Source organism: Pristiophorus japonicus, chromosome 11 (genome assembly GCF_044704955.1).
Source record: "Pristiophorus japonicus isolate sPriJap1 chromosome 11, sPriJap1.hap1, whole genome shotgun sequence".
Classification (NCBI taxonomy): Eukaryota; Metazoa; Chordata; class Chondrichthyes; family Pristiophoridae; genus Pristiophorus; species Pristiophorus japonicus.
Genome location: NC_091987.1, coordinates 86,515,854 through 86,542,122, shown reverse-complemented (window position 1 = coordinate 86,542,122; position 26,269 = coordinate 86,515,854). Strand labels below are relative to the sequence as shown.

The 26,269-nt window shown below is 44.5% G+C and overlaps 1 protein-coding gene across 1 annotated transcript in view; it reads right to left on the bottom strand.

Moving 5' to 3' along the window:
• The window catches only part of impg2a (interphotoreceptor matrix proteoglycan 2a), a 128,136-nt gene that overhangs the window by 68,583 nt on the left and 33,284 nt on the right, over nt 1-26,269 (bottom strand). The window contains exons 8-13 of the mRNA XM_070892993.1: nt 23,438-23,587; nt 15,937-15,995; nt 15,531-15,551; nt 12,772-13,028; nt 12,601-12,660; nt 5,108-7,098 (exon numbers count right to left, since the gene is read on the bottom strand). Of these exons, the coding sequence (XP_070749094.1) occupies nt 5,108-7,098; nt 12,601-12,660; nt 12,772-13,028; nt 15,531-15,551; nt 15,937-15,995; nt 23,438-23,587 (2,538 nt within the window). The remainder of the gene's footprint in view (nt 1-5,107; nt 7,099-12,600; nt 12,661-12,771; nt 13,029-15,530; nt 15,552-15,936; nt 15,996-23,437; nt 23,588-26,269) is intronic.

Here is a 26,269-nt window from a genome sequence, read left to right as displayed (position 1 = left end):
TGTTTCTAAGCACTCTGATGGTGGGTGTTAATGGTCCCATCGCGGGAGGCATTGTTCCTCGTGATGGCATGAATTGCCGATCCCCTTTCCATTGTCCCTGTTGCAGGCCCACCCTAGAGTCTGTTGCTGCCTGGACGGTTTCAAAATGTCCTTGCCTGCCTGCGGGGTCCCTAGCCGCGATCACCATGTTAATGCCCTGGTCCGTCGCCACGGTGGGACCAGGGCTGCGCACTTAAATTGGTTGGTCTCCTCTTCCCCTGCCATGAAGGTCTGAGCTATCAACGCCGCCCCTTCTAAAGTCAAGTCCTTGGTCTCTATGAGCTTCCTGAAAATCCCGGCATGATTAATGCCTTCAATGAAAAAGTCCCTTAACATCTCCCCCCTGCAGGCATCTGTGAACTTAGGCCGCAGGTCCGCAACGAAGTCCGAGATGTTTTGTCCCTCCCGACGCCAGTGTGTGTAGAACTGGTGTCGGGCCATGTGTACGCTACTTGCCGGTTTGAGATGCTCACTGATCAGCTGGCTTGTCTGCTGGCTTCTCAGGTGCGAGCAGGTCTTTCATCAGCGCATACGTCTGTAGACCACAGCTGGTCAGTAGATGCGCCCTCCACTTGTCAGCCGCTGTCACTCCCAGCCAGTCCTTCGTGACAAAGCTCTGCTGGAGTCTTTCCACAAAGTCGTCCCAGTTCTCACCCACACAGTAACGTTCCTCTGTGCTACCGGTGGCCATCCTCGTGGTTCGGTGATTCCCGTTTCTCGTCGCCAAATGTGGTGTCCCTGCACCGTACGACAAAGTCACATGAGGCATGTACTGCAGACACAGTCACTACATGACCTTAACCTTTATTCCCAGGACCAAGGAGTGCTGACCCTGGGTGGGACCGCCCCTTTTATACCTGGAAACCCAGGTGAGGAGTGTCTCCCACAAGTTCACCCCCTGTGGTCAGGGTGTGCATTTCTAGGGTATAAGTACAGTGTACAGGAGTTGCATGAAGGTTAGTTACATGAAGATTACCGTTGCATGATGGTTACATACATGACATATACTGTAGCGCCTTACACAACCACTGGACATCTCAAAGTGCTTTACAGCCAATGAAGTACTTTTGGAGTGTAGTCACTGTTGTAATATGGGAAACATAGCAGCCAATTTGTGCACAAGCAAGCTCCCACAAATAGCAATGTGATAATTGTGATGTATGTAGCACACAAATCACTGACTCCATACGGTCTGGTGTTAATCTGACTGCTGTGATCCTAGTCCTTTATTGAACAGCTCCAGAGTGCTCCACAGGTGTGGTGCACAGCCTTTTATACTGCCTCGTGCAGGTACTTTCAGGTCTCCCACCACAGCGCCCTCTGTGGTGCACCATTGTACTTATCATACATTTAATGTACCAGAGCAATACACAACATCACTGCCCCCCCCAGTTCAGAAAGTCGTTGCTAGAATCCCCTAAATCTAAAAACGCATTAGCCCATTGGTAACATTGGTCGCGGATCTATGTCCTGAATTTAAACACAGTGACCATTTAGCATTGAAATATTAACTCTTGTCGTAATTCGCAATTCATGTCCATTATTTTAAACACAGTGACCACCCAGCATTAAAATATTATTTCTTGTCATAAATCCATCATCCTACATTCACATGGCACACTTAGGCTCACTCTAGCCTTACGAAAGTCCAAAAGTCTTTATGTAGGGACCGCAGTAGTGTGAAGCCCTTTTAAGATGCCCGGGAGCATTTCCCTTTTAAGACGCCATATTGTGGCTCCCACAAGGCTTCCGTTGGGCGCCGCCATGTTAGGTGTTAAGCTGGCCCAGAAAGAAGAGGAAGAAACACGGAAGGAGGGAAAGGGAAACACAGAAGGTGGGGAGAGGGAATTTTGGGGGAAAGGTTTCAGGCATTTGTCCACGATCCTCTTCCTCTGGTGCTGATGCTGGACTTACTTGATGCTGGCGCTCTCAAACTCGGCGCGGCATTTCGTTACAACTCCCGCCGTGGCCGCCTCTCCTGCTGCCTCCGTGACCGCCACCATCGCGGCTGCTGCTGCCCGCTTGTTCTGCTGCGTGGGTCTCCCGGCCACCGATGGAACGCAGCGCCCCGCCGGCCCGCACCCCAGCAATGGGCCCATAGCCTTGTGTGGAGGCTGAGGCTGCAGGATTGCTTGGGGCCAGGAGTTCTGGGCTGCTGCTGCAGCTCCAGCTCGGTTGCCGCTGCCCTTTGGAAACCCGGGGAGCGGCAGTCTGTGGGGGAGTGAAGAAGTCTTCCCAGCTCCCACGGACCTTTCCCATCCATCTTCTGCACATCCGCTCTGCCGAGTGCAGGTATCAGTTCCCTGGTGTAGGTATGCAGCTTTGCTGAGACCGGGACCAGCTTGGGTCGTGCAGCCTGGCTACCCCACAGTTTATCAAAAGTTCTCCGACTCATCAACGACGGACCCGATCCCGTATCCACTGCCATACTCACTGGGACTCCGTCAATTTTTACTTCCATTATCACTGGGGGCGAATCGTCGGTGCACGTATACAGTCCCAACACCTCATCTTCTTCTGCCTGCTCCTCGCTGAACAGTGGATCATCCCCCATCTCCTCAGCCACATGGTGAGTCCAATTTATTTTACATATGCGCTGAAGGTGGTCTTTCAGGTGGCAGGTATTGCACGTGCGCTCCGCAAACCTGCACCGGTGAGCCCCATGGCTTCCTCCGCAGTGCCAGCATGGTGCTACTTGATTGGCCCCCCTCAACGGACTCTGAGTTCCAGGACCCCGAGGTCCGTGCTCTCTGCCCCGGGCAGAGTCACATTCTGCAGTTTTGTCCGTAGTGGGCGCTATCCTGTGGACAGTGCCTGCCAGGTTCAAGACTGTGTGATGGCCTTTGTCAGGGTGACTGTGGGTTCCGTGGCTAGCAGCTTGTGAAAGAGTCCCTATCGGCCAATCTCCATAACGAAAACGTCCCGCAACGCCTCGTCAAGGTGTGCCCCAAAATCACACGACGCCGCGAGTCTCCTGAGGTCCGCAGCATATTTGGTGACATCCTGGCCCTCGGGTCTGCAGTGATGGTAAAATTTGTATCTGGCCGTGAGGATGCTCTCCTTCGGTTTCAACTGGTGACGAATGAGTCCAATCAGCTCCTCGTATGACTTGTCCCTGGCGCTCCTGGGTGCCAGCAAATCCCTGACGAGACAGTAAACCTTATCGCCACAACTGGAAAGCAATATCACCTTATGCTTCTCTCTCAGTGCGTTAGTGTCCTCCGTCAGATCGTTTGCTGTGAAGTAGTACTCGAGCCTTTACGTAAAGGCCTCCCAATCATTGCCCATGGTAAAATCCTTTAGCAAGCCCAGAGTAGCCATGGTTGCATGGAATTCGTCCGCTTCCTTGTCGCCAATGTGGTGTATGTAGCACACAAATCACTGACTCCACGCGGTCTGGTGTTAATCTAACTGCTGTGACCTTAGTCCTTTATTGAACAGCCCCAGAGTGCTCCACAGGTGTGGTGCGCAGCCTTTTATACTGCCTCATGCAGGTACTTTCAGGTCTCCCACCACAGCGCCCTCTGTGGTGCACCATTGTACTTATCATACATTTAATGTACCAGAGCAATACACAACAATAATGACCAGATAATCTGTTTTTGTTATGTTGATTGAGGGCTAAATATTGGCCAAAAATCCAAGATAACTCCCCTGCTCTTCGAAATAGCGCTATGGGATGTTTTACATCCATCGGTTTAACATCTCATCCAAAAGACAGCACCTCCAACAGTACAGCACTCTTTCAACACTGCACTGGAGTATCAGCCTGGATTTTTGTGCTCAAGTTCCTGGAGTGTGACTTGAACCCACAAATGCAAGAGTGCTACCCACGGAGCCACAGCCGACAACTTGTATTAGCTTGTACTCATTAGTGTGTTATTTTCCATCTTTGTAAGGGACAGGCGATATGTGGGCACACCTCATATTCTCCAGTGAGCAATTAGAAATTAGGAGGGTAGACTTAACCCCATTGTTAATTAGAGTATAAGCAGATGGGGAGGGGGATAGGAGTGCTTTGTGGGAAGTTCTGTAGCAAGGTGTGATGCAGAGGTGACATCACAAGAAATAATTCTTACCTTGGCCAGAACAGGCAGATCATTAAACTTTCTACGGCATTGCAACCATTTCCTGTGGGTGAGGCTTACTGCGTTTGCTGCAATGTTTGACTCAGGACTCTAGTCCCTGACCCCCACCCCATCCCTCCCTCCACCCTCACTTGCTCCAACAAGATCTCCGCAGCAGGGGTTGAAAATCTTAGTGCCCTTGCCTGTGCCATAGCAGACCTTCAACTCCACCTCCCAATGTGCCATTCCCCCCTCCCCCACTCCCCAGCATTCTCACTCTAAGAGGTTGCCTCTCACTTTAAAAGTTGCACCCTCTCTTTATAATGAGGCTAGGCCCACCTGAAATACTGCCCTCTCTTGTCTGTTTACACTGGAACATTTGTGGGCAGCTTGCCTGTCATTGGCTGATAAAACCCAAGCCTCTCACACATTTCACTGGATGATCAGCCTACTTGCCCCATCGATTCAGCATCTGAAGTGAAAATCCTCCCTTCGGTGTTAGCTGAAATGCTGATGACTGTTGCATACCAGACTGTTTAAAGTTTCAATTTAAATAAATGATCCGAAGGGATTAGTAGTTATTCTGAGTACAAGATCAGAAAGATGTAGATAAAGTGCTAGAATTGGCTTGTAATCAGTAATGACATGAAGCAGAAGTTCTGACATTAGGGGAGAAAAAGAGCGATGTAACAGTAACTAAATGTTATCTTGAGAATGGAAACTTAACCTTGTTCCAAAAAAACAAAACAAACCAATGGCAGGATCACCACAATAATTATTGAGTCAAAAGTGCCTTATAAGTGTAGAGGTGCTTTATATGGCTTGTCCATTAGTAAGGAAAGAGAGAAATTTGCATTTACATAGCACCATATATGTCCTCAGGACACCCCAAAGCTCTCTGTTTACATTAGAATACTCTTTAAGTGCAATCACTGCTATTAATTATAATCAACGAACTATAATGAACAGATTTAAAGTCATTTTTGAAATGGTGTACTTACTAGTTCCAAGAATTGCTGTTCGAGAGCTTTGTACTCATGAGAGCTTTTGTTGAACAGGTCATCAGAAAAAATCATATTTGTCACACGCAGGCTGAAAAAGACTACCAGTGCCTGCTGAGTCATGCGACTATCGCTTGATATTGCTCCATCTGTTGGACTAGCAACTGCAAATTCCGTATAGCCACTAGCCATTTCTTCACTATTATCTGATTCTTCATGATGATTGATTTTGTCTACATGATCCAACTCAGTTGAGATATCTTGAACCTCAGACCATACGTCATTATCCTGGGATACATGTCGAGGAGGTTTCATTTCATTGTGCTCTACAAAAGTAGAATCCTGGTGGCCTGCGGGGAAATACTCTGTCATCATATCCACTGCACTGGATGGTTTACTGGCAGGTTGCACGGCTGGAGATATTGTCATGGAATGTGTGGCCCTGATGGATTCATCAGCAGAATAAACACTATTAGCAGACTCACTGATTGCTTGTGGAGTAGTCAAAGATTTGCTAACATTGTGCTCTGAAACAGACACATCAGTAAAGCCCTGCACTGCTATGTGTGATTGAGTAGCAAGTTCTATCACAGTGGAAGTACCAATGTTATGTACGACAGGGTTGTTCAATTCAGTAACAATGACATTGGAAAATTCAGTGTCTGGTGCAGCTAATATATTGGTAAACGGTTGCACGTCTTTCGATAATTCTGTGTTTGCTTGGATCACATTTGAAGTGTCCGCTATTGATTGACCTATGGAGAATGTCTCTATGACGGCTTGTATCACGATGGTGGATGATTCCGTGATCAGTTGTTCCATGTTGGAAGATGCTGGGATCAATTGTTTTACGCTGGATGAATCCTGGATCAGCTGACCCACGGTGGATGACTCTATTATCACATCTTCTGTGGAGAGAGGTTTTGACAATGCACGCTCCATGGTGGCTGGTTCTAGTATTTCTTGCTGTGCGGTGGCCAATTCAGTTAATATGTACCCCTCGGCGAATAATCCTGTAGGGAACGGTTCCATATTGAAAGAATTAGTAGCTGGATTTCCTCTGGTAGTTGATTCAGTTCCTAGATGCTCTGTGACAAAGGGTTCTGTTATTGCTTGACCTTTGGTGGATAATTCAGCGCCTGGGCGCACTGCAGCCAAGTACTTTTCAGTTTGCTCAACTGTTGTTGAATGCTCTGTGAAGGGTTGAGCCCTTAAGGTTGAGTCACTGGAATAGTAATTAAAGACTTCTGTTGGTTCAGATGTTTGCATTGTTAATTCTAGTGAGTTATCTGGCATCCATTCAGCAGGGGCTTTTTTACTTATTGTCTCTGTAATATGAGTTCTGATTCCAATGCCAATAGCGCTGTCTGAAGCTGTTTCAGTTAATGAAGGTACATCGAATTCATTTGAGATAACTGTATCTACATCAGTTTCAGTAGGATCATCAATCAAATCCTCTACATTTACACTTGATATATTTATCGGATAATCGATAGTAACTTGATCACGAATTTCCACATTGCTGTCCTGTGGCCCGCTTTGTGGCTTGTTGTCAGAAACTGGTTGTAGCGCCGTTGTAGTCCAGGACCACAAAAGGTCTTGCTCAATCCCTGATCCAGACCCATAGTCAAAAATAGTAACTTTGTCAAAACTAGACTGCTTTGCTGTACCATCAGAGGCATTTGATATAAAGACCGGTGTTGTGGATGAATCAGAGGTCTCTTTTATTTTTTCACTAACATCAATCACTGTGGTCAGATCTGTACTGGATGGTGCAAATATTGTAAACACTGTGCTAGTTGGCACCTTCTCTTCAGAAACATTCTGCGATCCCAAAGGTGTGGTATGGTCAACAGGGATGCTTGCTGCTTCTGACATTCTTTCCTCAGTTGTTTGATCAGAGAGCAAATCATTAACTGTTGAATGTGCCTGTAATAGTATTTCATCACCCAACGGGGAATTTTCTGCTTCATCCTCTTTGTTTGCAACACCTAAAAACCAAAAGTATATATTATTGTACTAGTAAATCTATTGGAGACAAAACGTATGCATCAGTAGTCATGGCAGTACTATTAGTGCCTCGCTATTCTGTATCTCAGAAATCGGATATGGGTCGTATGTGATCTGCAAGAGGGGAGCTTCATCTTGAAATTTGCTCATTACACCAAAGTAGCAGGGGTGGTTAAGGCGATGGGAGAGGGGAACAAGCTACAGGGGGTCAGATTGTTTAGGGAGGTAGGGGGACAATTGCCAGATGCAGTTTAATGTAGATAATTATAAAGTCCTGCATTTAGGGATGTAAAATAAACAGACAGTTTATAGGATTAATGGGATGGCGAAAGGTCAGCGACCTGAAATGTTAACTCTGTTTCTCTCTCCACAGATGCTGAGTATTCCCACAGAGTATTTCAAGCATTTTATGTTTTTACTGCATTATCCCACATGATGACCAGTGGGCGCTGAGCAGACTCAGTACCTGATAAAACAGGACACCGCAACCTGATTCTGTCGCTAACTCTTTTTTCAAGCCAAATATCACACTCCATCAACTGATCACTTTCCCCTAAATATGTACAGAACTCAACTGGACAACTTCAGTTAAATAGATCAGAACTGAGTTTATCCTAGTTGTTTATTATATTACTGTGACTCTGAGTTGATAATTCATCGGAAACAACAATTGTGCCATTGTGACAGGACTGCAATGCAACATTAGTGCTTTTGTTCATTAAATTTTCTAGTTACAAGAAAATATCAATGGGTTCAAACACACATTTGGTGATATTCTAATATTAAGATTTCATTGTGGTGTTGCAGTATTGATAACCATTAGTTTTTTTTAAATCTTCTGTGAACAATAAAAGAGGCCATATATTTATTTGTTTCAAATCCTAGAATTCACATTACTGTAAACAAAAAAAGTGCAAAGCAAGTACCTCATTAAATGGGGGCAAAAATTAACTTTGTTTTTGTTTATTCCTCACATAGTGAGCCTCTTGAATGGTTAATATATTGCATTGTAACAAGTATTTCTGTTGATACCAATGACCTCCAGGTAAAACTTTCTAATATTGGGCTCAATTTTCCCCAGTGATTTGTGGCGTTTTTTTGGTGCACACTGCTTTTATTGGCCTAAATTTAAAAATCCAACTTTCCCCAAAGATTGTGCGCCAGTGTAACTCAGTTAGTTACAATTTGTTAAGTTAGTTTTTTTTAACCGCATTGGGGGTGTAACCTGCCACCCACGCCAATTCTGGCCATTTAAGCAAGTTTGGCCAGCTGTGATATACTTCAATTTTTCTTAGGACGGCATATGTGATCGTTGTGGAGAAACCTTCTGGGCAGTTAAGAAAATCGGCGCAGGTAAGAGAATCAGTACAGCAGACGCAGTTCCAGGGCCCGGACATCAGCAGCAGAGAGGGGAGAAAGAGAGGGGGGTGGGGGGGGGGCCTTTCGACCAGAGTTAGTAGTGGGTACCGGCATCGGCAGGGGAGAGAAGACTTTCAGCCAGAGTTAGGAGCAGGTACCGGAAGGTGGGGAGGCCCTTCGGCCTGAGATAGTAGCGGGTACCAGCATCAGGAGGCCCTTCGGCCTGGGATAGAAGCGGGTACTGGGAGGAGTCCCTTCAGTCTGGGATAGTAGTGGGTACCGGGAGGAGGCCCTTCAGCCTGGGACAGTAGCGGGTACCAGCATCGGGAGGCCCTTTGGCCTGGGATAGTAGCAGGTATCAGCATCAGGAGGCCCTTCGGCCTGGGATAGTAGCGGTACCAGGAGGAAGGAGGCCTTTCGGCCTGGGATAGTAGCGGGTACCGGGAGGAGGACCTTCAGCCTGGGATAGTAACAGGTACTGGCATTGGGAGGCCCTTCAACCTGGGATAGTAGAGAGTACCAGGAGGGAGGAAGCCTTTCAGCCTGGGATAGTAGCGGGTACCGAGAGGCCTTTTGGCCTGGGATAGTAGTGGGTACCGGAAGGGAGGAGGCCCTTTGGCCTGGGATAGTAGTGGGTACCAGCACCGGCATCGGGAGGTGGGGGTGAGATAGACATTTGTCATAAACACTTTAATAACTTAATGGTGGTAAGTTGCTGCAATGTGTAAGGTGTTTGTGCAGGTTGCTGTGAGCTGGCAGTAAGTGTCACTTTCCAGCCTCAGCCCACAGTGTGTCACCGGTTACCGTGGCAACCTGATCATTTTGGCGCAGATCTTAGGCTCCACCCCAAAACTAAAGGACAGGCTAGGTGGCGCCAAAATCAACAATTCAAACGGGGAAACTTGGATGAATTTTTTTGCCGTAATTGGGCCCCCAAAAAACGGGCGTAACTCTTCAAGTACGCCAAAAAACAGCTTTGGGGAAAATTGAACCTCAAGTATTGTTTACCTTTCTAACAATATTCATTGCATTTCAAAATGTAAGTTATTGTGAGAAGCACTTTAAGGTATTTCAAAATGATAAGGGGCTATACAAATACCAGCCTTAATATTGTATGCATTGCGGTGAAAACAGTTATTGCATTACGAATGTAATCTTAGCCTCCAATGCAGCTCCTTCAGCAGGAGAATTATCAGCACGTAAAGCCGCAGCTGAATTTATTGCATTAAGTATAGATTTCAGTTATATTTTACTTTTGTCATATTTATTATTTACAAAAGTTGTTTTTTTCTTCAATTTTTCTCCTTTTATTATATTGTTATTAAAAATGTAATGATCACAGCATAAAATGGGTATACTGTGTGTGGCAGCAGAAAAGTTAGGTTTTCTAGGTTGAGTTGTTTTATTAAGCCCAATAAAAATGCTGTATTAACTGTGTTTTCCCTCAGTATTTATTCTTTAATTATGGATAATTGTTACATCCACCATTGCCAGATGGCTCAGTAATTTATCCAGTGAGTAGCGAAGTCATACAGACCAACACAGCTCCAAGCTCGATCTCCCGTCTGTATTGAGTTAGCTGATCAGCCAAGATTCCTGTTCTTGATCTCTATTCAGCAATCTCTGCTGGAAGTATATGTGTGACGATCGAGCCAAGCTTGACTATGATGCCCCCACTCTGCACCCTAAACAGCCTAATGATACTCACCATTAAGGCTCATATATGAATAACAGGGGAAGGCTACTTGAGACTGACTGGCACCCGTGAAACTACACGCCAATAAGGAGAACATTGTTCAGCAGATCTTCTGAAACGATGTCCATGTCATTATATGTGCCAAATGTAAATGGCCCAGAATTTGCTGTTAGCGGCATAGCAAAGGCATTTCTGGCCCCGAAGTATGCTTCCACAGAGATCTTGAGATCTCTATGGCGAAAATTTTGGGTTTTCCGACGCATAATTTAAATCAACGTAAGTTAATGGGGATTCCCAGTGAAGAGATGCTGTGACGTCAACAAGTTGTCTAAGCAGCCAATCAAAATGCAGAATTCTCATAGACAATGAACCAGGAAGCTCCTTTGATTCCAACTCTTTAAAATAGTTAGAGAGAGCGAAATAAAGATTGGGCTCTCTCATGGGGAAAAGGCAAACCTGAAATAAAGATGAGCAAACTTTAAAAAAAAATGTTTTTTAATGTTTTAAACTTTCTTAAAAATTTAAATTTTTATTAAGTGGATAAATTTTACACTCCACAAAATTAAAATTATTTTTTCAGGACCTTAACAGGGCTTTAGTAGTAAATATACTGTTAAAACTCCAGTTATATCTAATCCCTTTGGGTCTAATTTTTAAAGGAGTACTTAACAGCGTAATTACCGCAAAAGAGCTAAAGTTTTCGTCAGTTTCCCTGATTTGACAGATTTCACTGATTGCCAGCTCTGTGGGTCCTCAAACAATCCCTGTCCCGAGTCTCTGTGGACGAGAAACTGATCCTCCTCGACGACTTCAACGGCAGAGTCGGTAAGGACACAGACCTCTGGGGAGGTGTGATCGGCAGAGAGGGAGTAGGGAAAACCAACTCCACCGTACCCTACTCCTGACAAAATGCCTAAAGCATGACCTTGTCATCACCAACACCTTGTTCTGTCAGAGAGACAAATACAAGGCATCGTGGCAACACCCTCGCTCCAAGCACTGGCACCTGCTCGACTACGTCATCGTCCGAGTGAGGGACCGCAAGGACGTGTGCATCACCCGCGCTATTACAGAAGCCGATGACTGCTGGATGGACCACCACCTAATCCGCTCCGTCATCAACTGTGGAGGAGCAGTGAATGACAGACCGTAACTTCCAGATTTCTGTGTTAGGCTGTGGATGCGCTAAATCCTAATGTTTCAAATGCGAAATGACAACGATCGCTGCCAGTTCGCCATCACCATGGACCGCAAAATCCACGCCATTGTATCTTTCAGAATAAAAAAGCTTGTCAAAATATTCTATTCCACGACTATGTAAAACACATATTTTATACAGATAGAATGTCTAAATTTTTGTACCCATATTCAACAAATATTTTGAACTTAAATCATAGTTGGTTGTGGCACAAGGTATTGATTGACATCATTAAATTATTTGGCGGTGGCCCCGACCTGCAAGGACCATCAGCCGGTCGGGGCCAAAGGAGCGGCGTGGAGCATACCACTTCAAGGTACAGCGCGAGTCGGTTCGAGAGGGCGACGGCTGTAAAGAGGGTGACTGGATTGGATGTCATCAGAACCCAGGTCGGTGATTGAAGTGTGGGCAGATACAGCAGGAGCGGCGAGGTCGGGGCGAAGGAGCGGCGAGAGATCAGGACTCAGGAGTGGCATAAGTTACGGGGCCCAGGAGAGGTGAGGGCCCAGGGGCAGCACAGGCCAGCCCACACTGCGATATGTGCGTGCACTAGGTCCGTGCAGCAGAGCTGGTCTCCAGTCGTCTTGGTTAATCCTTGCCACAGGACCAAGACCTAGCTCTGTCAAGCCCGTGTGGTGGCTGGTGTGCAACGGCCACCACACGTTAAAAAAAATCCACACTCACTCATCTTCCACCCTTCAACATGTAGTTCGGGACTTGGAATATTAGGTCCTTCATAGAAATAACCTGTGAACTCATCCCTTTTTGGCGTGGAAGCAAGTCATCCTCGATACGAGGGACCGCCTATGATGAAGATAAATTATTCTGTGTGTTGCAGGCCATGCTGGCGTTCAAAAACATGTTATGTCCTCTTGTTGCTGCCCTGTTATGCAGTTTGTAAAAATTAAGATCAGTCTCCTCAATCCCATTCTCAATGGCCATAAGATTAAAGCATAAACCTCCTGCAACTTCATCACAGTTGGCATCAATATGGCCATTTCATTCATACAACCGTGAGGGCTCACTATGAGAGAAATGTAAGTCACTGTGTAGCATTCATTCATTGAGCTTGGGCACCATATCATGTTAATGTAGAAGGACATCAGAATTTAATCTACTCTGTTCAAGCCTATTCCAGGAATGCTGTCAGAGTGGGATGTGTTCTATTTTCCAGCACGGTCATCCTATATCTTGAGGGAAAAAAACACAAAAAAATTGAGAAGCGGATACCTGTTGCTCGATTTTCTAGGTCAAAGTTAATGCCTCCAAGGACAAGGCTGGTTGAATGCTCTAGAAAGAAAAACACAACGAAATTAGTTCTTTTTCACGTCCATTTAGATTTCGAACTCCTGTAACATTTCTCAATTCTGAAGCTTAATCATTACAACTGACATCTTTTACCATTCATAAGCTGAAGGCTCTCTGCATTAAAAGTCAGCGATGCATTTCCGATTAGATTTTCCTTATGCAAGGCCTCAGCTATGAAATTCCTAAAATCGGTAATTGAGTATGCGGCTGTTGGCTGATTTTCAGTTTCCACGGAAAGGTCATCTTCCACATTATTGGCGTTGAGGTTGATGAAATGAAGTGTTTCGTTTGGTAACGCTCCAGTGTTTTCTTCAAATGTCACAGTGAAGTGAACTGCCACATTACTACTGCTGCACAGGAAGTAACATGTGTTAACAGAGCATAAAATCACTGCAAATAGTGGTTAACAAGATTTGGATACTGATGGAGAAAAATATTTTCTACTACATGGAGAAGTTGACATGAGTTAACACAGACCACAACGCTAGAGTTGATGAGCTATTGAATGCAGTGTGGAAAGTAAGTTAATTGAGTCAGTCCAAGAGCAAAGCAATTGATTTTGTGAGCTGACCTTTACACAGCCTCATAGTTGCTGACATTCAAACCCACACACAATATTCAGGTTTTACAAAGCTGAGAGGAGGTGTGAAATTGGCATAATGCATCTGCCCCATGGACACAGCAAGGCGCTGGCATTAAAGCCACAAAGCCAATCATTCTTCACTCGTTTGCCCTGCCTGCCAAAGAATGATAGATTGAGGTGACGGCCCACAAAAGAACCAGGAAACGGAAGGAAAATGAACAGAAGAATGAGAGGTGATTTTACTGAGACATATAAGATAATGAGGGGGCTTGACAAGGTAGATGCAGAGAGGATGTTTCCACTCATGGGGGAATCTAGAACTATGGGGCATTGTTTCAGAATAAGGGGCTTCCCATTTAAAACTGAGATGAGGAGGAATTTCTTCTCTCAGAGGGTTGTAAATCTATGTAATTCGCTACCCCAGAGAACAGTGGAGGCTGGGTCATTGAATATATTTAAGGTGGAGATAGACAGAATTTTGAGTGATAAGAGAGTCAAGGGTTATGGGGAGCGGGCAGGGAAGTGGAGCTGAGTCCATGATCAGATCAGCCATGATCTTATTGAATGATGGAGCAGGCTCGAGGAGCCAAATGGCCTAATCCTGCTCCTACTTCTTGTGTTCTTGTGATTGCGACACAATTAAAACACAACCACAAAGAGATGAAATTGCAGATTAATGGACTACTTATCCCTAGTTATGTTATGTTATCATCCAAATAGGCAAAGTTTCTGAACACTCAATGGTTCTCATTCCAGAAGCTGTCTGAAGACCACCCAAATTGTTGGATCACTCAGCAGCTCTCATTTTGGTTACCTTCTTTAAATGTAAATGTAACGCTGCACTGTAAAATACACTAGGGAGCAAATCCCACAGTTGAGATTTTAACTTTTTTTAATATTCATTCATGGGATTATTGCCCATCCTTAATTGCGCTTGAGAAGGTGGTGGTGACAACTGAGTGGCTTGCTGGGCCATCTCAGAGGGTAGTTAAAAGTCATACACATTGCTTTGCTGTGGGTCTGGAGTCACATATAGGCCAGACCAGGTAAGGACAGCAGATTTCATTAGACATTAGTGAACCAGTTGGGTTTTTAACAACATTCCAGTAGTTTTATGGTCACCATTACTGATACTAGCTTTTTATTCCAGATTTATTTAATTAACTGAATTTAAATTCCACAGCATGGTGGGATTTGAACTCATGTCTCCAGATCATTAGTCCAGGCCTCTGGATTACCAGTCCAATAACAGTACCACTATGCTACTGTACCCACTAATGGCAGGAGCATTTAAGTTGCAAGAGGTAATAGGAAGACAAGCTAATTTATAGCCTAATGTTTGGTAACCCACAGGTTTAGAAACAAAGGACATCATTAACTATCTTCTTAACATACAAAAAAGTACAAAGACCTTTCATTTGCACTCACAATACATTTTGCCTAGAGGATAAAGCATGTTGTAATATTTGTTATCAAATTTTTTTAAATGGGGAGAGATTACAAAATGCTGCAGTACAGAGGGACCTGAGGGTCCTTGTACATGAAACCCAAAAAGTTAGTATGCAGGTACAACAAGTAATCAGTAAGGCAAATGGAATGTTGGCCTTTATTGCAAGGGGGATGGAGTATAAAAGTAGGGAAGTCCTGCTACAACTGTACAGAGCGTTGGTGAGACCACACCTGGAATACTGTGTGCAGTTTTGGTCTCCGTATTTAAGGAGGGATATACTTGCATTGGAGGCAAAGGAGGTTCACTAGATTGATTCCTGAAATGAAGGGGTTGTCTTATGAAGAAAGGTTGAGCATGTTGGGCTTATACTCATTGGAGTTTAGAAGAATGAGAGGTGATCTTATTGAAGCGTATAAGATTCTGAGGGGGCTTGACAGGGTAGATGCAGAGAGGATGTTTCCCCTCGTGGGGGAATCTAGAACTAGGGGGCACAGTTTCAGAATAAGGGGTCGTCCATTTAAAACAGAGATGAGGTGAATTTCTTCTCTCAGAGGGTCGTGAATCTTTGGAATTCTCTACCCCAGGGAGGGGTGGAGGCTGGGTCATTGACTATATTTAAGGTAGACAGACAGATTTTTGAATTATAAGGGAGTCAAGGGTTATGGGGAACGGGCAGGCAAGTGCAGTTGAGGCCAAGATCAGACCAGCCATTGAATGGCGGAGCAGGCTTGAAGGGCCAAATGGCCTACTCCTGCTCTTATTTTTTATGTTCTTATGTAAAGTGAAATCTTCAAAATGCCTATATTTAGTTCATTTTACCTGTCTGGATTTTGATGTTCCCTAAAATAGAAGGCAAGAGAACTTATATTAGATTTCAACATATTGAAATATATAAAAACTGAAAATTTGATAGAATTTACCCATATTGTTTTAAAGTTGAAAATCTATTTATATTTTGGTGTAGATGGTAGGGGAAGCAGTATACTTTTACATATGTTTCTCAGATAATAAGTATATATAAAAAATTAAACAATCATGACATTATCCTATTATAAGACCCAGAAATACTACACACCCTGCTATATTATATTTATTCATCTAGCTCCATCACTTACACAAAGAAATCGTTCACTCTATAACATGGTTATTTGTAAGATTTATAAAATCTGCATTACAGGACATCCAATGTAGAGTATATTAAATTATAAGGGTTAAACTCCCAAACCTGAACTCCGAGACATTAATTGACTGATATCCTGGGAATTTTCCAAAGACATTCTCCATCTGGAATTATATTAAAACGGAGACAATGTTAGCTTTATAATATTAGTCATTAAGTTATGAAAAGAACAATTTAAAAAGTAAAGCGAGTAATGAATTCATAGCTATGTTACAGCTAAGCCAGATCAATGGACGTAATTAGTGATAAATTTACTATAAATTACTAATATGCTTAAAGGTAAAGATAAATATAAGGGTGCATTTTTTATTCGAAGCACCCTATTTTATTTTTTTTAAATATATTGAGGAGAATTTTGCTTGACTGTCCTAATGCAGCATTTAGCCAGACATCCTGAAATGATATCACATTAAGAAGCACAACTTTGGACTAGCACAAGAGTCGATGCAGAGCTGCACAAGCTGAGGAAACCATGCTGCTGGTTAGTAAAGCTGTATTGGCCTGCCACAGACGTAATATAGGCACCCCAGTAACAAACACAAGAAAGTAATTTTCAGTCTGTATCTGGATGATTGGAACTGAATGTGCTCTTTTATTATGTTATTTATAATGCCATTAGCCCAGATTCAATTACTCTACTAGCACTAGGCCATATTTTTTTTTATTCATTCCGGGATGTGGGCATCGCTGACAAGGTCAGCATTTATTGCCCATCCCTAATTGCCCTTGAGAAGGTGATGGTGAGCTGCCTTCTTGAACCGCTGCAGTCCTTGTGGTGAAGGTACTCCCACAGTGCTGTTAGGAAGAGAGTTCCAGGATTTTGACCCAGCGATGATGAAGGTACGGCGATATATTTCCAAGCCTGGATGGTAACTTGGAGAGGAACTTGGAGGTGATGGTGTTCACATGCACCTGCTGCCCTTGTCCTTCAAGGTGGTCGAGGTCATGGGTTTTGAGGTGCTGCTGAAGAAGCCGTGGCAAGTTGCTGCAGTGCATCTTGTAGATGGTACACACTGCAGCTACAGTGTGCCAGTGGTGGAGGGAGTGAATGTTGAAAGTAGTGGATGAGGTGCCAATCAAGCAGGTTGCTTTGTCCTGGATGGTGTCAAGCTTCTTGAGTGTTGTTGGAGCTGCACTCATCCAGGCAAGTGGAGAGTATTCCATCACATTTCTGACTTGTGCTTTGTAGATGGTGGAACAGCTTTGGAGAGTCAGGAGGTAAGACACTCGCCGCAAAATACCCAGTCTCTGACCTGCTTTTGTAGTCATAGTATTTATGTGGCTGATCCAGTTAAGTTTCTGGTCAATGGTGACCCCCAGGTTGAGGGTGGGGGATTTGGCGATGGTAATGGCGCTGAATATCAAGGGGCGGTGGTTAGACTCTCGCTTGTTAGAGATGGTCATTGCCTGGTACTTGTGTACCACGAATGTTACTTGCCACTTATCAATTACCAAGCCTGAATGTCATCCAGGTCTTGCTGCATGCGAGCATGAACTGCTTCATTTTTTGAGGAGTTGCGAATGGAACTGAACACTGCAATCATCAGCGAACATCCCCACTTCTGACCTTATGATGGAGGGAAGTTAATTGATGAAGCAGCTGAAGATGGTTAGGCCTAGGTCACTGCCCTGAGGAACTCCTGTGATGTCCTGGGGCTGGGATGATAGACTTCCAATAACCACAACCATCTTCCTTTGTGTTAGGTATGACTCCAGCCAGTGGATTCAATGTTACTAGGGCTCCTTGATGCCACACTCAGTCAAATGCTGCCTTGATGCCAAGGGCAGTCACTCTCACCTCACCTCTGGAATTCAGCTCTTTTGTCCATGTTTGGACCAAGGCTGTAATGAGGTCTGGAGCTGCGTGGTCCTGGCGGAACCCTAACTGAGCATCAGTGAGAAGGTTATTGGTGAGTAAGTGCTGTTTTGCAGCACTGTCGACAACACCTTCCATCACTTTGCTGATGATTGAGAGTAGACTGATGGACTGGCAATTGGCCAGATTGGATTTCTCCTGCTTTTAGTAGACAGAACATATTTTGGCAGTTTTCCACATTGTTGGGTAGATGGCAGTGTTGTAGCTGTACTGGAACAGCTTGGCTAGAGGCGCAGCTAGTTCTGGAGCACAAGTCTTCAGCACAACAGCCGGGATGTTTTTGGGGTCATACCTTTGCTGTATCCAGTGCGCTCAGCCGTTCTTGATATCACATGGAGTGAATCGAATTGGCTGAAGACTGGCTTCTGTGATGGTGAGGACCTCAGGAGGAGGTCAATATGGATCATCCACTCGGCACTTCTGTCCAAGCTTAAAAAGGTTAAAATAACTTGCTGCAAACTTTTTAAAGTTCATCTCACACCAGTTGCAATTACCAAGTAATTGATGTGAAGTTGATAACTGCGTCACACACTGTGCCCCTAAATTTGATTCGGGCATCTTCAAACCATTTCACAGCGCTACAAAATATATAGTATAATTTATCCGATTATTATACACCCTGCATAGGTTAGGAGTGCCAAAGGTCATTGCTAATTATTTTACAATGCAGAGAAAAAAAACAAAACTAATCAATTCATGTTTGCTGAGCAGGCACTCAAGCCACAAATATATTTATGTTGGCTGTCAGCTGAAATAGAGAAGAACGGAAATGAAAACAGTCACTGAAGTCAACAGTGCACATGTTTGTGATATTGTTCCATATTCTGTGAATCCCACAGAGTGTGAACAACATTCTTCACTGCTGATCTCCTTAGTACTGCACGGTCAGATAAATGGTCAATCCTTTCGTTGTGTCCTTCACTGATTCATCCAAAAAAAAGAAATCAGGGTGACTGAAAGAATCAGTAGTGAACTGAATTAATCAGAGCAAGGAAGGCCAAATCTCAAAGTGAGCCCGAACTGATTTGGTGGCTGGTTTGCTTCTCTCAATAACATTTAAAATCCAGGGGTTACTGGGGCCAATTTTGTATGAACTGAGATCTGAAGCACAAAAATGTGCTGATGGATACAACTTCTCCACTCAAAAAAATTACAAAACAGGCTCATTATTGATTTGCTGTAGTTTATATTGAAGAATGTGCTTGAGAGTAGGGGTACAGTAGCATAGTGGTTAAGTTATTAGACTAGTAATCCAGAGGCCTGGACTAATGGTCTAGAGACATGAGTTCAAATCCCACTACAGCAGCTGGGGAATTTAAATTCAATTAATTAAATACATCTGGAATAAAAAGCTAATGGTGACCATGAAACTACTGGATTTTTACAAAAATCCATCTGGAAGGAAATCTACAGCCCTTACCTGGTCTGGCCTATATGTGACTCCAGCCCACAGCAATATGGTTGACTCTAGCAAGCCACTCAGTTGTATAAGGTGCCTCACCACCATCTTCTCAAGGGCAATTAGGGATGGTCAATAAATGCTGGCCTTGCCAGACATCCACATCCAATGAATACAAAACAAATGACATGCCCTATTTGGATTAAAAGAGTGGTGCTCTTTAGCTTGGTGTTTCTTCGAAGATTAAGTAGTATTTACCACTTTAATGTTTGTCAAAAAGAGCTAGTTACACCAAATGGTATTTTTTCATTCCTTGGGCTGGATTTTCAGCTTTACTCATTTTGGGGCGGTAATGGCGGTAGGGCAGTAAAGATTGCGCCCAGGAACAGTTTGCGTCTCAGTCAGCAAAATTCGGCAGCTGGGCTCTGAGTGTGGGGCAGAGCGATAAGGGAGATGTTGCACACCACTCTTAGGGCGCTAGGCCGGCTGAGCATCCGAAAATCCTGAGCTAAACAGCCAGCCTTGGAGCTCTGTAAGAGAGGCTTGGGGAGAAAAAAAACTGAAAAAAAAAATGACCAAAAACGTTCCCAATAAACAACTCACGCCAACACAACTTAAATCGCAAAAAAAAATTAAAAATCACACTTACCTGAGGTCGACATTAATGACCTCACTGCAGCCGCTACAGCTTTAACAGGCGGTCCCAGCACAGCGCTCTATGGAGTGCTACGGGTCGGGCAGGAGCCAAAAATCGAGCCGATGTCGCAACCAGGGGCATTGCACACCGGCTCACCTCTTCTGGGTGATAATGCTCCGTGTTCCACCAACACCGGCCCCGAAAATCCTCATGGGGCGCTGGAAGCTGGCTGCCCGTCCGGAAGAGCTCACCGCCGCCATTGCCGCCCCTCTGTGGCGAAAACAAAGGCGGCAACAAGCCGAAAATCCGGACCCTTGTCTTTCTGTTTTCTTACAGAACATACTACTGTCTAATAATATGTCCAAGATAGTCATAGCAGGGCTGAATCTCAGCCCATAATGTGCACCACAAAAATAGGCAGGGACTTCATTTAAATGTAATGGCACAAACAACTTGCAGTGTTTCCCACTGAAACTGTGATGTATTTTCATCACACAAATATAAAATGGGCATTTAACTCGAGCTTCTTTTCTGAAAGCAATGAAGATTTAAAGTAGTAGTGATAGTTTTGTCTTTATAGCTTTTGTGCATGCAACATAAGTCTGTTTTTCATTGGGGGAATTTATTTTTTTGAGCACTACTTTGTTAGGTTATATTTTGTGTCAAGGGTTTTGGTGGTGGTATTTTTCAATGCCATTTAAATTGACAGCAGATGTTTCCCGATAGAAGTCCCCTTTCTATTAATGTTATTTTGAGAAAGAGCAAAGGAGGGATGCCAGCAGATTAAGTTATACAATGTCAATCTAACTGGACCCACCATTACCTTCCAACTCACATCTATCGACAGAAGCGCATTTACCTGGAATTGTTGGAGAACTGTGTCTCTGTAGACAGGCTATGAACAAATTGTGCCGTACGTTGCCACTGACCTAAAGGCAAATTCAACCGCAGACACAGGACTGCCAGTGGTTGTCAAGACTCCTATTAGATAGGAGGGTCCAAATTGTTCCCATCAAGACAAAAAGCACCTTCATCCTTGTCATTTCCAGCTGTATCACTGTTGATGGGTGGTACCTCAATATGCCTATTAATCTGCATGACAGCAGCCCAATGGCACCAATGAGATCTGTAAAGGCTGGACTAACTATTCTCTAAACGTTATCCCCAAGTATATGAAAGCCAGAAGAGAAAGAAAGTTCCATATTGGAACCCAAGACTGCCAGAGCAGCAATCTAAGCATCACGTCTGGCCTTATGCCCTCTGCGTGTGGGGGATTCACTGCAGATGCCGATGCAGTTGGTGTGCTGTGACTCCACCTGACATCACTGCACATGGCGAGGAGTGGAGTACTTGACATTAGCTTTCAGTTGTTCCAGCTTCCACTGAATCAAAACATTTCTGGGCTCGGAACGTGTCTACTTTTAAAAGCAGACCTCAAGAGGTCTACGTCCCTGGGAGATGCAAGCTGACTCTTCAGACTGCAGGTTCATGGGTCATTACCCATGCATTTCTTGGTGTCGCTCCTCTACTTTACTAAACAAATCCTCTGGGGAAGATTACCTGAGCTGTGCTTGTACTGGAAATACCAGCACTCAATCAATGTAGTAACTGTAAAACCTGTGCATCCTGACTGGAAAATGCACCCCACTATGTCCAGGAAAGATGAACTGTAACTTTTGCATCTTTGATGTAAACTTGTCTCTGAATTCACCTTTTTGTTAAATCTGAGCCGAAGGGGCTTGATCATCACAACTGAATGGAACAAAATATATGCGGTAAAGATTACATAAAACAGTCCTATTTAGGGTGGAAAGGATTTATAAAATCTTATTGCTTAAAAGCACAGCTCAAATTTAAACAGTTCATGCATCCCAGTGACAGCAAGGAATCCCACTTCTGATAAAATAAGGAAGGCAAACGTTCCCAATTCAACAAGGAATTTCCCTTACCAATGAAAGATACCTTCTCATTTATTTCAGGAGTCACACTTATAGGGGCCAAGTTTCGGTCTGAGTTGCGTTTTTTTTGGAGCGTTTTTAGAATGGAGTATCTTAGAAATTGCAATTCTCGGCATATATTTTGCTCCAGTTCTAGTCAGTTAGAACAGTTTCAGTTTGGAACAGATGATTTTTTTCAAAGGGTGGCATGTCTGGCCACTTACGCCTGTTTTGAAAGTTTGGGCAGTGAAAACTTACTCCAAACTAACTTACAATGGAGCAAGTGTAGATTTTTGTATGCTCAGAAAAACCGTGTCGTCGGAGTGGGAGCTGGGGGGGGGGGGGGTGTTGTCGGAGCGGGAGCTGGAGGGTGGGGTCGTCAGAGCAGGAGCTGGGGGGTGGGGGGGAGTCGTTGGAGCGGGAGCTGGGGGGGAGAGAACGGGAGCTGGGGGTGAGGGGGGTCGTCGGAGCGGGAGCTGGGGGGGGGAGAGTCGTTGGAGTGGGAGCTGGGGGTGGGGGGGGTCGTCGGAGCGGGAGCTGTGGGGGAGCGGAGCGGGAGCTGGGGGGGAGCGGAGCGGGAACTGGGGGGGGGGCGTCGGAGCAGGAGCTGAAGTGGGGGTCGGAGCGGGAGCTGGGGGGGTCAGAGTGGGAGCTGGGGGGCGTCCGAGCGGGAGCTGGGGGGGGGGGGGCTCCGAGCAGGAGCTGGGGGGGTGGGTGGGGGGATTGAGAGAGCCAGCTGAACAGGGGAGGAAGCTGGAGCCAGAGCAGGAGCTGGACGAGGGAGGTGCAGCCTGATCTTCGCTGCCCCAGTGAGCCCATTCGGCCAGGGCTTGGGGCAGCGTGCTTCGGGCCCCTCCCACACAGTTTCGGGCGCCTGGAGCTACTGCACATGCGCGGCCACTGTAGCGCGCTATGACGGCCAGCCGTGAACTTCACTGATGGTTTAGCGGCGGTGCTGTCATTTAGCACTGTGCACTCTAGCACCATCCACTTGGTGACGTCAAGAGTGTGACGTCAACAGCGCCACCACTAAACCACCAGTGAAGATCACGGCTGGCCGTCATCGCGCGGCACTCGGGCGGTAGGTGTTTAGCGGCCCCTTAGCGCCCCTCTCTGGTGCTAATGGTGGCGCTAAACAACCGAATTTCTCCCCCATGTGTTTTAAAAGAATAGGAGCGCTATACCTTTATAACGCCCCCTTTGCGACGCGTTTCCGAAATTGACTGCTTTCGCCTGCCGTACAGGGGAAGCAGACGGTGCACAGGGGATCCCGGGGCGATATCGCAGGGAATGGAGAGGTAAGTGTTGAGAATCAAAATTTTAAAATTACTTACTTCTCTTACCTGTGGAACTCTGTTGGTAGCCTCCCTTCCGATTTTTGCAGGTTTCACATGGTCAACCTCACCTCCTGTTTAGGTGCTCGGATGTCGGTATCCTCGCGTCTCAAATTGAGAAGCGCTCCCACGCTACCGCCCCGCGATGGGCCTTTAGCGCCCGAAGAGGATTGTGTAATGCTTCCCTTAGCGATCCACTCTCCTCTTGGGGCGATACAACTGAATATCCCACTTTGAGGCGGTAAACATCGCCGGGTGCTAAAGGTAGCACCCCAGCAGCATCACCGACTCAAAGCGGGCATTACCGAATTTCTAGCCCACAAAATTCCTCTTTTTTAATCTTCTATGAAGCCTTGATCTTACCTTGGCATGGACATAATCAGCCAGTTTCTGATAATCCATTGTAGCTGGGTCAGAGAGTTCCTCGGTGTAGTTGTCCCCAACAAGCTGGACGAAGAATTCCACAACTTGATTTGATAGCTTCTTTGTAACTTGTTCAATGTCACTAGGGGTCTGTGAGGATTCAGGAATAAATTACTAAAATGCTCAAAAACAATTCATTTTTGACCTGGCCCAATTTAGTTCAATCCATTAGTCTATTAATTTCTGATATTAATAACATTACAAAGGGGATATTGTAATGGAGGAACATGGGATATAACCATTTCTACAGTAGGACTAGCCTGATGACATGCAAGACCTTAGGGGGAACTGGATAATAGAGACGGTTAACACTCTGTATTTTGTTCTCTGGAATCTGGAATTAATCCAAGGCAAGATTAAGAAATGAAAGTCCTCTCTTTCTGGTGGCCCTTAGGGTACCAATATGAAATAAGTTTGGAACAAACTTAAGCCAATTAAGTATAGGCCCCACAGCACAAATGTTCCTTTTAATCTGGTACTAATACTGAGGCTCAGTGTCAAGGTCAATGGAAAGTAAATTCTTTTCGCTCTTGCCAATATAAAACTAAAGGACTAATTGTGATTTAAATGGAATATTTAATTAATATTGTTTCTAACTGGTTTCCTCGCTGAATTGATGAAGGCCATTTGTTTTGCAGCTTTAACTCTGATTTATTCAACTCTGAGAGCATTTTGAATAAAATACACTATATCAGTGATACAAATAAGCCTGTAACACCATTCAATCTAACTTCAGCTGATGGTAAAAGTCCCAACAATGTAAATTCCAACTCCCATTCCTATCTTGCAGCACATTAAATACCTTTAGTGCTGTCAGAATATTGCTAACAGTTGCTGTCTTTTTTATTCATCAATCAAAATGGGATTCTTCTTCTTGCTGTATGGCACAATGTGTGGCATAGATGAAAAGATTCAAACTAGATCAATGTCAAACAAAACTGGATCCAAAAATTGGGATGTAAACCAGATAAGTCTCATTTCAGTTGACTTTTTAATATTTTTAATTAAATAATTAATGTTATTGATATTGAACAGCTGGCTTCAATCGTATTTTCTGTGCCTGACAATGTCAGAAAGCTAAATGAACACATACAGCTAACTTTGACCCTGTCATCCTCCCACACTATGACTAATTACTGATGTTAATTCAACTGCCTCATACTGCCAAATACTGTCAAATACTGTCAAATACTCAATCAATCATGGTCGTGAGTACCCAAATTAAATAAATATGAATACATGGATTGAGCTTTTCAAGAGGATGCTAATGGTATTTTTGTAACTGCATACTTGAAATGTATTCAAACATTGTGCCTGTCAACATTATGAAGAGAAAGCTTTAAATAGTGACTCGGGATCTTTAGCTGCATTGCATTGCTGTTAAATACTGCGGAACTAGGTCCAAATCCCAGCTGCAACAAAGATTTGCGCTTAGGATGGCCTATTACAGGAAAGCTTGTTCCCTGACCAGGCTTTAAGGCAATGCACCTCACAGTAGTGGAGGCTCCATTTCAACAGTTAAAGTCAAACCATAACATCATCCTCAATGGAGGAGGAAAGGTTAATGAGGATATCATAGATGTGGATAAAACATTGTTAACAGTGAAGGGATTACATTATTTCTATCAGAATGGTTCATTAAAAAGGAAACTTAAGGATCAGTGCCAAAGTTGCCCACCATAAATCTTTTGTCAGAAATGTAACTATCTCCAAGTCTAATTAAAACTTCATCCACGTCTCATACAATTCTTAATGCTTGCCACTGAATCAAAACAAAACACAAAATAAGGAATATTATCTAATTTTGATCACAAGTTCTAGGCAAGGAGGATTGGCCAAGAATCCTGACTACAGACTCATAAGGAATTAATTAGCACTGAAAAAATTAATAAAATGTAATTCTAAAAATATAGAAATGGAAACATAAAGCAAAAACATATGAATTCCTGAGTTGATGACATCAAACATTTTGCTGGAAAAGGATAACGCTAAGAAAATAATCCAAAACCGCAGAAGTCTACTGGTGTTTAAATTAAAACTATTGGGGTCTAAATTAAATAGCCCCCGAAAATGGGCTCGGGGATTGTAATGCGCGGATAACTCGTGCCCAATGCTTCCAATGCAGGCAGCATGCCAATTTCACGCTGCCTGCTAACTTATATGATTGCTGCATGCTGCCAGTGCTAAATGCCTTATTGAGTGGCTGCATGCCTCAGCAGTGGGCCCAAGATTTTGCGAGCACCACTTAAAGCTAGCCTGCACTACTTAAAGCCAGCCTGCACTTCTTAAAGGGGAGAAGCTGTTGCTGGAAGTAGCTGTGGAAGACAGTCTGACCTGAAAGAAGACATACTAATGGCACAACAGGGGAGAGAGTTGGCGCCAAGATTTTACGGCGCTGCACTGGAGGCGGTGGGGAGAGGAGGTCAAGCCCCAAGGACCTGGATGCAGTGACACAAAAAGTTCAATGACCTGACACGAATGATGAAGGTCAGTGAATGTATCTGCAAATGCCATATCCCACCAACTGCACCACTAGCTTCACACACTGTTCAATTCACCACACCCCATCACTCACCTATCAACAATCTCAACTCCTACCTAACACTCAAAGCTTGCACACACTGCCAGCTATTCAACCATGACACAAACATCACCAAAACAGATTGCACCACACTCACTGACACACTTCCCTCTTTCTTGCAGGAGCTAACCAGCGTGGGTCAGGCACAGCTGCACGTCCTCACCCCTATAGAGGAGACAGTGCTAAGCGTC